Source organism: Salmo salar, chromosome 28 (genome assembly GCF_965601325.2).
Source record: "Salmo salar chromosome 28, fSalSal1, whole genome shotgun sequence".
Classification (NCBI taxonomy): domain Eukaryota; kingdom Metazoa; phylum Chordata; class Actinopteri; order Salmoniformes; family Salmonidae; genus Salmo; species Salmo salar.
This window is the reverse complement of record NC_138318.1, coordinates 34,297,508-34,311,512: the sequence shown is the minus strand read 5'-3', so window position 1 is coordinate 34,311,512 and position 14,005 is coordinate 34,297,508. Positions and strand designations below refer to the sequence as shown.

Sequence of the window (14,005 nt, the reverse complement as noted above, 5' to 3'; positions counted from 1 at the left end):
AAAAAAGGGTTCTTCAACTCTGTGGAAAGGGTTCTACATGGAACTCAAAAGTGTTCTACTTTGAACCAAAATGATTCTACCTGAAAAAAGGATCCTCCTATGGGAACAGCAGAATAACTCATTTAGGTTTTAGATCCCTTTATCTACGGTTGTTACTCTTGGTCTCTGTACATAGCCTACTTAAAATCTGTCTCTGTTTCTCTCCATGTTTTCTACCTTATTGCTTTCTGTGTACCAATCAGTGTTCCTCCCTGGTCTCTCTCCGTTGGTGCGCTGGGTAGCGGTGCCAGTATGTGACTCAGCTCCCAGGTGGTAGTATCTGCTAGGTAATGTAGTGTGGGTGGTAGTGTGGTTTCTAAAGCTCCATGCCAGAGAGATGATCAACACCAACGGCCTGCTTCTTCATTTCAGTGTACATTTGCTGTCATTGAGGGAACCATGAATGCCAACATGTACTGTGACATACTGAAGCAGAGCATGATCCCCTCCCTTCGGAGACTGGGCCGCAGGGCAGTATTCCAACATGATAACGACCCCAAACACACCTCCAAGACGACCACTGCCTTGCTAAAGAAGCTGAGGGTAAAGGTGATGGACTGGCCAAGCATGTCTCCAGACCTAAACCCTATTGAGCATCTGTGGGGCATCCTCAAACGGAAGGTGGAGGAGTGCAAGGTCTCTAACATCCACCAGCTCCGTGATGTTGTCATGGAGGAGTGGAAGAGGACTCCAGTGGCAACCTGTGAAGCTCTGGTGAACTCCATGCCCAAGAGGGTTAAGGCAGTGCTGGAAAATGATGGTGGCCACACAAAATATTGACACTTTGGGCCCAATTTGGATATTTTCACTTAGGGGTGTACTCACTTTTGTTGCCAGCGGTTTAGGCATTAATGGCTGTGTGTTGTGTTATTTTGAGGGGACAGCAAATGTACACTGTTATACAAGCTGTACACTCACTACTTTACATTGTAGCAAAGTGTCATTTCTTCAGTGTTGTCACATGAAAAGATATACTCAAATATTTACAAAAATGTGAGGGGTGTGAGATACTTGTGAGATACTGTACATGGAGTGTACCACTATTCTGTGTGTGTGTGTTTGTGGGGTGAGAAGCTGGGGTAAGAACCTGAAGAGTGGGTCCTCTTGCCCACCTCTTTCTACACGACTCACACAATATGCAGTCACTCATTCTTTCTATGTCTCCCTACAATCTCTTGGCCTCCATATTTTCCCTCACACAGAATATTCTCTGCTTCTTTCGAAATTGCTTCAAAACACAAACTCTCCCCCTCCTTTCTCTCCCGCTCTCTGTGTCAGCACATCAGTATTGTCTATAGACAGTCAGCCCACACATTCTCCCCCTGGGATTCACATCCACCAACTTGTGGAAGTGGGACACTGTTCACCCCCTTCCCTTCCAGTCCTTTTGTCCTCTACACCTCCTTTCCTCCCACTGCACAGTCTCTCAGCCTTGCTCCAAGGCCTGAGTTAAACAAAGCAGAAAGAGCAGAAAGTGAACGCCCACTTAACCAGGACTTGGACTATGAAAGCTCCTGAATAAAGAGACTAGGTGGCTGCATTGATTTGTGAGAGCAGCCGTGGCATGATTGGCAGTCTTGAAGCAAAGCCACTGGACACAATGGCTAAAGCCAGACTAAACAAGTATATGAACTGTCCCGAAAGGAGAAGTCAACAGTTTGTGGTAACAGTAAAACTCCAGAACTTTTTAAATTTTCCCCCAGAAATCCCAGTTGGATGATTCCTACAATAAAAAAAGGAATAAGCTGTGAGGGAAGCCTCCAATCTACCGTAAATTCCGGACTATAAGCCACAACTTTTTTCCCAGGCTTTGAACCTCACAGCTTAAACAATGACGCTGCTAATATATGGATCTCACCCGCTTTCAATTTTTTTTTTTTTTTTTTTTTAAACATTCTGTGATGTGCTCCGTTTTTTGGCGGCATGAAACTTTCATTAGACCAATGAAATTGCCGAACGGGTTAAGGTCAAACAACTTTTTAGTTTACTGTTTAGATTAAATCGAGCGCTCTTAAACTTCCCATCATTCTGATTACGGTAGTCATTTTGTCACCCTCATCATGGCAAAGACACGGAGAAATGCATATGATGCAGCTTTCAAGTTGAAGGCGATTGATCTGGCTGTTGGAAAAGGAAATAGAGCTGCTGCACGGGAGCTTGGTCTTAATGAGTCGATGATAAGACGTTGGAAACAGCAGCGTGAGGAATTGACTCAGTGCAAAAAGACAACTAAAGCTTACTGCTAGTTTCGTTAAAGCCGATTTATTTTTGTTACAAGCAGTGTTTCGTTAAAGCCTATTTATTTTTGTTACCAGCCGTGTTTTGTTAAAGCCTGTGTAAAGTTAATTTGTTTCAATGTACCGGTAGGCACCTGCGGCTTATAGACATGTGCGTCTTATTTATGTTCAAAATTTAAAACAAATTTAAATTCAGTGTCGGCTTATAGTCCGGAAATTACGGTAGAATTCTTCATTTGGAATTTTCAAGAAAGTGACCAGAATATTGCAACCCTAGACCTGTTGGTGTGAGTGAAAGTGCCTGTATTACCTTGCTGTGGTAGACCCTACTGTTTCAACCATCAAAAGCTAAAGCAGTGGATATTAATGCATAACCTTAAGATTTGTGTTAATGCATAAACTTAACCTTAAACACTTCGAAAAATGGCCCCGACGGATAGGGCTGCCGTGCTTCTAGCGCTTAGGAAACTTTGCAGAATATATTTTTTTAATGTGTTATTTCTTACATTATTATCATCCCAGTACATTTTTTTGTGTTATTACATACAGCCTGGAATAACTTTTGGATATCAGAGCGGCGGTAACTCACCAGCATTATGACCAGGAATACGACTTTCCCGAATTGGATCCTTTGTTCACACCCCCCAGGGCAATTGAACTGATTCCACAGGCTGATCCAAAACACCGCCGGCGGAGAAGAGGTACTCGGAGTGGACTTCTAGTCCAACTCAGGAGGCGCTCGAGGCGCTCACACCACCCACCGCTTCAGAGTATATTACTCTCTAATGTTCAGTCTCTGGATAATAAAGTAGACAAGCTCAGGGCGAGAATCTCCTTCCAGGGATTGTAACATACTCTGTTTCAGGGAAACGTGGCTCTCTCGGGATATACTGTCTGAGTCCGTACAGCCAGTTGGGTTCTCAGTTCATCGTGCAGACAGGAATAAATATCTCTCCGGGGAGAAGAAGGGCGGGGTTGTATGTTTTATGATTAACTACTCATGGTGTGGTGGTAATAACATACAGGAACTCAAATCCTTCACCGGACCTAGAATATCTCAATCAAATGCCGACCGTATTACCTCCCAAGAGAATTCTCTTCAGTTATAGTCACAGACTTGTATATTCCTCCTCAAGCCGATACCACAACAGCCCTCAAAATAACTTCACCTGACTTTATGCAAACTGGAAACCACATATCCTGAGGCCGCATTTATTGTAGCTGGGGATTTTAACAACGCAAATTTGAGGAAAACGCTACAAAGTGCTAGCACCACATTGACTGTAGTACTCGCGCTGCTAAAACACTCGACCACTGCTACTCCAACTTCCGGGATGCCTACAAGGCCCTCCCTCGCTTTCCCTTCGGCAAATCTGATCACGACTCTGTTTTGCTCCTCCCTTCCTATAGGCAGAAACTCAAACAGTAAGTACCCGTGCTAAGGACTATTCAACGCTGGTCTGACCAATCGGAATCCATGCTTCAAGATTGTTTTGATCACGCAAACTAGGATATGTTCCAAGTAGCCTCAGAGAACAACATAGATGAATTTACTAATGCAGTGACTGAGTTTATCAGGAAGTGTATAGGAGATGTTGTACCCACTGTGACTATTAAAACCTACCCTAACCAAAAACCATGGATAGATGGCAGCATTCGCGCAAAAAATAGCTCGAACCATCGCATTGAACCATTGCAAGTTGACTGGGAATATGGCCGAATACAAACAGTGTAGTTATTCCCTCTGCAAGGCAATCAAACAGGCAAAACGTCAGTATAGAGATGAAGTGGAGTTGCAATACAACTGCTCAAGACACGAGACGTATGTGGCAGGGTCTACAGACAATCCCTGACTACAAAGAGAAAACCAGTCACATCGTGGACACCAACGTCTTCCGGACAAGCTAAACACCTTCGCCCGCTTTGAGGATAACACAGTGCCACCGACACGGCCTGCTACCAAGGACTGCGGGCTCTCATTCTCTGTGGCCGACGTGAGTAAGACATTTAAGTGTTTGAACCCTTGCAAGGCTGCCGGCCCAGACGGCATCCATAGCCGCGTCCTCAGTGCATGCGCAGACCAGCTGGCTGGAGTGTTTACGGACATATTCAATCTCTCCCTATCTCAGTCTGCTGTCCCCACATGCCTCTAGATGTCCACCATTGTTACTGTACCCAAGAAAGCAAAGGTAACTGAAGTAAATGACTAATCGCCCTGTGGCATTCACTTCTGTCATCATGAAGTGCTTTGAGAGACTAGTCAAGGATCATATCACCTCTACCTTACTTGACAACCTAGACTCACTCCAATTTGCTTACCGCCCCAATAGATCCACAGACGATGCATTTGACATTACACTGCCCTATCCCATCTGGACAAGATGAATACCTATGTAAGAATGCTGTTCATTGACTATAGCTCAGCATTCAACACCACAGTACCCTCCAAGCTCATCATTAAGCTTGAGGACCTGGGTCTGAACCCCACCCTGTGCAACTGGGTCCTGGACTTTGTGATGGGCCGCCCCCCAGGTCGTGAAGGTAGGAAACATCACCTCCACTTTGTTGATCCTCAACACTGGGGCCCCACAAGGGTGTGTGCTCAGCCCCCTCCTGTACTCCCTGTTCACCCATGACTGCATGGCCACGCATGCCTACAACTCTATCATCAAGTTTGCAGACAACATAACAGTAGTAGGCCTGATTAACAACAATGACGAGACAGCTTACAGGGAGGAGGTGACGGCCCTGGGAGTGTGATGCCAGGAAAATAACCTTTCATCCAAAGTCAACAAATGAACAGGAGCTGATCGTGGACTTCAGGAAACAGCAGAGGGAGCACCCCCTATCTACATCAAAGGGACAGCAGTGGAGAAGGTGGACATTTTTAAGTTCCTTGGTGTACACATCACTGAGAAACTGAAATGATCCACCCACACAGACAGTGTGGTGAAGAAGGCGCAACAATGCCTCTTCAACCTCAGGAGGCTGAAGAAATTTGGCTTGGCACCGAAAACCTTCAAACTTTTACAGATGCACAATTGAGAGCATCCTGTATCACCGCCTGGTACGGCAACTGCAGGGCTCTCCAGAGGGTGGTGCGGTCCGCCCAACGCATCACCAGGGGAAAACTACCTGCCCTCCAGGACACCTACAGCACCCGATGTCACAGGAAGCCCAAAAAGACATCAACAATCCGAGCCACGGCCTGTTCACCCCACTATCATACAGAAGGTAAGGTCATTACAGGTGTATCAAAGCTGTAGCTAACACAACATGCCATTGGAACACAGGAGTGATGGTTGCTGATAAATGGGCCTCTGTACGCCTATGTAGATATTCCATATAAAAAAAATCTGCTGTTTACAGCTACAATAGTAATTTACAACATTAACAATGTCTACACTGTATTTCTGATCAATTTGATGTTATTCTAAATGGACAAAAAAAATTGCTTTTTTTCAAAAACAAGGACATTTCTAAGTGACTCCAAATGTTTGAACATTAGTGTACAGAAACTTGAAATCACTGGCCACTTCAATAACGGAACACTGGCCACTTCAATAACGGAACACTAGCCACTTCAATAACGGAACACTAGCCACTTCAATAACGGAACACTAGCCACGTCAATAACGGAACACTAGCCACTTCAATAACGGAACACTAGCCACTTCAATAACGGAACACTAGCCACTTTAAAATTGGAACCCAAGCCACTTTAAAATTGGAACCCAAGCCACTAATAATGTTTATATGTTTATATGTTTGCATTACTCATCTCATACAATTGAAGTCCTTCCTGAGCGATATGACGGCTGCGTGGTCCCATGGTGTTTATACTTGCGTATTATTGTTTGTACAGATGAACGTGGTACCTTCAGGCATTTGGAAATTGCTCCCAAGGATGAATCAGACTTGTGGGGGTCTACATTTTTTTTTTTCTGAGGTCTTGGCTGATTTCTTTTGATTTTCCCATGATGTCAAGCAAAGAGACACTGAGTTTGAAGGTAGGCCTTGACATACATCCACAGGTACACCTCCAACTGACTCAAATAATGTCAAATAGCCTATCAGAAGCTTCTAAAGCCATGTCATTTTCTGTAATTTTCCAAGCTGTTTAAAAAAGGCACAGTCAACTTAGTGTATGTAAACTTCTGACCCACTGGAATTGTGATACAACAAATTCTAAAGTTAAATATGTCTGTAAACAATTGTTGGAAAAATTACTTGTGTCATGCACAAAGTAGATGTCGTAAACGACTTGCCAAAACTATAGTTTGTTAACAAGAAATTTGTGGAGTGGTTGAAAAACAAGTTATGACTCCACCCTAAGTGTATGTAAACTTCCGACTTCAACTGTAGGTATATACTATCTTATTCAACTGTATCTTAGTCTATACCACTCTGACATTGCTCATCCAAATATTTTATATATTCTTAATTCCATTCCTTTAGATGTGTGTATTGTTGTGAAATTGTTAGATATTACTGCACTGTTGGAGCTAGAAACAACAAGCATTTCGCTACACCCGTAATAACTTCTGCTAAACACGTTTATGTGACCAACAACATTTTATTCGAACTGATGTAATGTTTGGAACAACTTCGAAATGTAACGTTTGAGAAACAAGGATGAACGTCTAATTTTGACGTCAGACTGTGAGAACTAGTTGGTTTTCATCCACAGCTATTGAGGGTTAACTGCAAAGAGAGAATAAAAAGGTAACAGAAACCTGTAGATGAAAATGCGAGTCCGACATCTCACCTTGCTATGGAAGGAGCTGCTGTTCTTGGCCACGGCACACTGTCTGTCCACCAGGAAACAGTACCTCCTCCTCTCCTCTGACAGCGCACTCTTGTAGCCCTCTGCTGTGTACTGGTCCAGGTCACTCTGCTTGCTGCCAATGGTCTCAACGAACTGAGGAGAGGGAGGAGCAGGGGGACGGAACGAGGAGAGGAGGGAAGAGCAGGGGGACGGGGCGAGGAGACGGAGAGGGAGAAGCAGGGGGACGGGGTGAGGAGAGGGAGAAGCAGGGGGACAGGGCGAGGAGAGGAGACGGAGGGAGGGAGGGAGGAGCAGGGGGACAGGGCGAGAAGCGGAGAGGGAGGAGGAGGGGGACGGGGCGAGGAGGAGGGGGACGGGGCGAGGAGCAGGGGGACGGGGCGAGGAGCAGGGGGACGGGGCGAGGAGAGGGAGGAGCAGGGGGACGGGGCGAGGAGCGTGCGAGGAGAGGGAGAAGGATGGGGACGGGGCGAGGAGAGGGAGGAGCAGGGGGACGGGGCGAGGAGCGGGAGGACGGTGCGAGGAGGATGGGGCGAGGAGCGGGAGGACGGGGCGAGGAGAGGGAGGGAGGAGCAGGGGGACGGGGAGAAGACATAAGATACAGTAGGATGTAGCTGTCCCCTGACTCTAGAAACAAATCTAAGCAGTTACGTATGTATATACACTACCGTTCAAAGGTTTGGGTTCACTTAGAAATGTCCTTGTTTTTTAAAAGAAAAACACATTTTTGGCCATTAAAAGAACATCAAATTGATCAGAAGTACAGTGTAGACATTGTTAATGTTGTAAATGACTATTGTAGCTGGAAACGGCTTATTTTTAATGGAATATCTACATAGGTGTACAGAGGCCCATTTATCAGCAACCATCACTCCTGTGTTCCAATGGCACGTTGTGTTAGCTAATCCAAGTTTATCATTATAAAAGGCTAATTGATCATTAGAAAACCCTTTTGCAATTATGTTACCACAGTTGGAAATTAAATAGTAACCGCAAAACACCAGTTTCAAAGTCAACAGTGAAGAGGCGACTCCGGGACGCTGGTCTTCTAGGCAGAGTTCTTCTGTCCACTGTCTGTGTTCTTTTTCCATCTTAATCTTTTTATTGGACAGTCTGAGATATGACTTCTTCTTTGCAACTCTGCCTAGAAGACCAGCATCCCTGAGTCGCCTCTTCACTGTTGACGTTGAGACTAGTGTTTCGCGGGTACTATTTAATGAAGCTGCCAGTTGAGGACTTGTGAGGCATCTGTTTCTCAAACTAGACACTAATGTACTTGTCCTCTTGCTCAGTTGTGCACCGGAGCCTCCTACTCCTCTTTCTATTCTGGTTAGAGCCAGTTTGTGCTGTTCTGTGAAGGGAGTAGTACACAGCGTTGTTTACCCTTTTAAAATCAAACTTGGATTAGCTAACACAACGTGCCATTGGAACACAGGAGTGATGGTTGCTGATAATGGGCCTCTGTACGCCTATGTAGATATTCCATATAAAAAAATCTGCTGTTTACAGCTACAATAGTAATTTACAACATTAACAATGTCTATACTGTATTTCTGATCAATTTGACGTTATTTTAAATGGACAAAAAGAAAGTGATTTTCTTTCAAAAACAAGGACATTTCTAAGTGAACCCAAACTTTTGAACAGTGGTGTATGTATGTATGTGTGTGTGTGTGTGTGCCAATGGTTAAGGTTAGTATTGTAGTTAGGTGCATGAAGTAAAGCCGACAACAACCTGAACATTTGCATTTAGCTGCAGGGGTGCTGCGGGAGTGCTGTGGGAGTGGTGCGGGGGTCCTAAATGTACTGTATGTGTCATCTTGAGTAGCACTAGAATAAGGTGACAGCAGCTAAATCAGTGTAGAAAATCTGTACATAGAATAACATATAAACACTCTACATTCTGACTCACAGCATACATTGAGTAGTAAACAACGGAGCACTAATTCCCTGCCTTATTAAAACAAAATGGCCGATATAAGCAGAGTTAAAGTAGGATTAGTCGCTTATGATGCCTAAGACGAGGACAATTGAGTTCATCCTTTGTTACCATATAGATACAACCAGACTAGTCGTGAAAACTGTCATCCACACAACAGTCGTCAACATATAGACAAAGGCATACACACACACACACAAATCCTTGTTGAAAACTTTACAAAAATATCCCACATAAAAAGACTTGAGGCTTGACCCTCTAAGCTCACATTAGGGAGACACTCACACGGAAATGTCAACCCCATTACAGTACCCATTAAAGCAATGCAAACAGATGTTTACTGCAAATACTCAGCTTCACATTTACCAGTCCACACACTGCTACCCTGGAGCTTTAATTCCCTCCCTCTGAATGATAAAGGACAGTCAGAGATGCTGTGTGAAGACACTGTTGGGTTCTGAGAATATGAAATATACTTATTCATCACTTCCTCTTCCTGTCCAACCATAAAAGATGTAAGGGCTGGAGAGAAGGAGGAGTGTCTAAATTGGATTATATATACACACTTGTGTTGGTGGAAACATGTTTAGTCTAATGCAGCTGTATTGATCCTCTGGGAAGAATAAACTTGGTTAAGCTTTGATAGTGTCCGTGGAGTTTTTTTAATTTAAATCGGAGAATTAGAACCTAACAACACTAAACACGTCAACGTGTTTCTTCTGAGATTGTTACACAATCCCCCCTCCCCCACCATAATTGAGCCATCAGATTACAACCACTACACAGTGTGACCGTGGCATCTGCTTTCTGTAACGAGCCTAATTACTCAGAGATGATGAAGAAGAGGAACAGATCCCATTGATCTGTTCTCTTTCCTCTGTGTGTAGACTGATTACAGAAAGGAACGAGAAGAAGAAGAAGAAAAAAAACACTTGAGGAGCTTTATTAGTTATCAATGATGGAACTACAAGGAGGATTCAAATGACTAGTGTTGTTTTCAAAGTAAAAGCCTGTGATTACAGACTACTCTCAGCTACAGTACCTTGAGTGAGACATCAAGCAATTCGTTTCCATTTCAGGCACTCTGTCTGCTTCTACTCCCAAGCCATAAGACTGCTGAATAGTCAATAGCTTCCAAGAATGTCTGCATTGACCCTTTTTGCACAAACTTTTTTGACTCATCACATACACTGCTGCTACTGTTTATTATATATGCTGTTGCCTTGTCACATTATCCCAACCTATATGTACATATCTACCTAAATGACCTCGTACCACTGCAGACGGACTCTGTACTGGTACTCCGTTTATATAGACAAGTTATCGTTAATCATTGTGTATTTATTAATTGTGTTATTTATCTTTTTTTTTTCTCTGCCTTGTTGGGAAGGACCCATAAATAAGCGTTTCACTGTTAGTATGCTTATGAAACGTGACAAATCAAATGTGCGATGGACACACGTTGCTGGCGAGATGTACACACGTTGCTGATGCGAGATGTACACACGTTGCTGATGCGAGATGTACACACGTTGCTGATGCGAGATGTACACACGTTGCTGATGCGAGATGTACACACGTTGCTGATGCGTGATGTACACACGTTGCTGATGCGTGATGTACACACGTTGCTGATGCGTGATGTACACACGTTGCTGATGCGAGATGTACACACGTTGCTGATGCGAGATGTACACACGTTGCTGATGCGAGATGTACACACGTTGCTGATGCGAGATGTACACACGTTGCTGATGCGAGATGTACACACGTTGCTGATGCGAGATGTACACTATATGACCAAAAGTATGTGGAGACATGCTCGTCGAACATCTCATTCCAAAATCATGGACTTACAGTTGAAGTCGGAAGTTTACATACACCTTAGCCAAATACATTTAAACTCAATTTTTCACAATTACTGACATTTAATCAAAATAAAAATTCAGTGTCTTAGGTCAGTTAAGATCACCACTATGTTAAGATTGTGAAATGTCAGAATAATAGTAGAGAGAATAACTTTTTCAGCTTTTATTTCTTTCATCCCATTCCCAGTGGGTCAGAAGTTTACATACACTCAATTAGTATTTGGTAGCATTGCCTTAATTGTTTAACTTGGGTCAAACGTTTCAGGTAGCCTTCCACAAGCTTCCCACAATAAGTTGGGTGAATGTTGGCCCATTCCTTCTGACAGAGCTGGTGTAACTGAGTCAGGTTTGTTGGCCTCCATGCTCGCACACACTTTTTCTGTTCTGCCAACACATTTTCTATAGGATTGAGGTCAGAGCTTTGTGATGGCCACTACAATACCTTAACTTTGTTGTTCTTAAGCCATTTTGCCACAACTTTGGAAGTATGCTTGGGGTCATTGTCCATTTGGAAGACCCATTTGCGACCAAGCTTTAACTTCCTGGCTGATGTCTTGAGATGTTGCTTCAATATATTCACATCATTTGCTGCCTCATGATGCCATCTATTTTGTGAAGCGCACCACTCCCTCCTGCAGCAAAGCACCCCCACAACATGATGCTGCCACCCCCGTAATTCATGGTTGGGATGGTGTTCTTCAGCTTGAAAGCATCCACCTTTTTCCTCCAAACATAACGATGGTCATTATGGCCAAACAGTTATATTCTGGTTTCATCAGACCAGAGGACATTTCTCCAAAAAAGTATTATCTTTGTCCCCATGTGCAACTTGCTGAACGGACTTTCAGGTTATGTCGATATAGGACTTGCTTTACTTTGGATATAGATACTTTTGTACCTGTTTCCTCCAGCATCTTCACAAGGTCCTTTGCTGTTGTTCTGGGATTGATTTGCACTTTATGCACCAAAGTACGTTCATCTCTAGGAGCCAGAACGCGTCTCCTACCTGAGCGGTATGACGGCTGCGTGGTCCCATGGTGTTTATACTTGCATACTATTGTTTGTACAGATGAAAGTGGTACCTTCAGGCGTTTGGAAATTGCTCCCAAGGATGAACCAGATTTGTGGAGGTCTAAAAAAGATTTGAGGTCTTGGCTGATTTCTTTTGATTTTCCCATGATGTCAAGCAAAGAGGCACTGAGTTTGAAGGTAGGCCTTGAAATACATCCACAGGTACACTGCCAATTGACTCATATTATGTCAATTAGCCTATCAGAAGCTTCTAATGCCATGACGTAATTTTCTGGAATTTTCCAAGCTGTTTAATGGCATAGTCAACTTAGTGTATGTAAACTTCTGACCCACTGGGATTGGGATACAGTGAATTATAAGTGAAATAATCTGTCTGTCAACAATTGTTGGGAAAATTACTTGTGTCATGCGCAAAGTAGATGTCCTAACCGACTTGGCAAAACTATAGTGTGTTAACAAGACATTTGTGGAGTGGTTGAAAAACGAGTTTTAATGACTCCAACCTATGTGTATGTAAACGTTCTACTTAATCTGTAAATATGGAGTTAGTCCCCCATTTGCTGCTATAACAGATTCCATTAGTCTGGGAAGGCTTTCCAATAGATGCTGGATCATCACAAGCATTAGTGAGGTTTGGCACTGATGTTGGGCGATTTGGCCTGGCTCGCAGTTGGCGTTCCAATTCATCCAAATGTGTTCGATGGGTTTGAAGTCAGGGCTTTGTGCAGGCCAGTCAAGTTCTTCCACAAAGATCGACAAACCATTTCTTTATGGACCTCGCTTTGTGCACTGGGGCATTGTCATGCTGAAACAGGAAAGGGCCTTCCCCAAGGAAGGCTATGGAAACCCATTTCATGACGCTCCCAATAAACAGTTATTGTACTGACGTTGCTTCCAGATGCAATTTTGAAAATCGGTAATGAGTGTTGCAACCGAGGACAGATGATGTTTACACGCTATGGGCTTCAGCATTCGGCGGTCCCATTCTGTAAGCTTGTGCGGCTTACCACTTTGCGGCTGAGCCGTTGTTGCTCCTAGACGTTTCCACTTCAAAATAACAGCACTTACAGTTGACCTGGGCAGCTCTAGCAGGGCAGGAATTTGACAAACTGACTTGTTGTAAAGGTGGCATCCTATGATGGTGCCATGTTGAAAGTCACTGAGCTTCTCAGTAAGGCCATTCTATTGCCAATGTTTGTCTGTGGAGATTGCATGGCTGTGTGCTCGATTCTATACACTGGTCAGCAACGGGTGTGTCTGAAATCGTATAATCCACTAATTTGATGGTTGTCCACATACTTTTGTATATATAGCACATGTACGCTGGGTCTTCGATGACAAAACCATCAGGGAGACATCTGCCACACAGAGGAGCTACTCCGTCACTCCAGAGATCCCACCTATGAAAGAGAAGGACCATCTGTATCTGGTACTCATGCACGCTGTGAAAAAGAACAGGAAGTTCACGGAGAAAGGGAAGGATCAGGAAAGAAGCCCAGTGGGGGCTGCTGGATAATGCACTAAGTACCCTGGTATTTTCCGAGGCCTACAAATATGGCTAACCTACTGTGACTAGCGACTTAAATATAGTTTAGCACAGGTATCCCAGGGACAAATTACATGGACACAAAAAGAGGCAGAACACTGAGATGAAAATCTGCAGGAGAAGATAGACGGGGTGGAGAGAGAGCGAGATGACTGGAGAGAGAGAGACACTGGAGAGAGAGAGAGAGAGGGGGACTGGAGAGAGAGAGAGAGAGAGAGAGAGGGACTGGAGAGAGAGAGAGAGGGACTGGAGAGAGAGAGAGAGAGAGAGAGAGAGAGAGAGAGAGAGAGAGGGACTGGAGAGAGAGAGAGAGAGAGAGAGAGAGAGAGAGGGACTGGAGAGAGAGAGAGAGAGAGAGAGAGAGAGAGAGAGAGAGAGAGACTGGAGAGAGAGAGAGAGAGAGAGAGAGAGAGAGGGAGACTGGAGAGAGAGAGGGAGACTGGAGAGAGAGAGGGAGACTGGAGAGAGAGAGGGAGACTGGAGAGAGGGAGAGAGACTGGAGAGAGAGAGGGAGACTGGAGAGAGGGAGAGAGACTGGAGAGAGGGAGAGAGACTGGA

The 14,005-nt window shown here is 44.2% G+C and overlaps 1 protein-coding gene across 3 annotated transcripts in view; it reads right to left on the bottom strand.

Moving 5' to 3' along the window:
• LOC106589900 (BAR/IMD domain-containing adapter protein 2) overlaps positions 1–14,005 on the bottom strand; it is a 140,524-nt gene that overhangs the window by 26,542 nt on the left and 99,977 nt on the right. For all 3 annotated transcript variants that reach the window (XM_082970577.1, XM_082970579.1, XM_082970578.1), the window contains one exon: positions 7,045–7,197. In XM_082970577.1, coding sequence (XP_082826703.1) covers positions 7,045–7,197 — 153 coding nt within the window. The remainder of the gene's footprint in view (positions 1–7,044; positions 7,198–14,005) is intronic.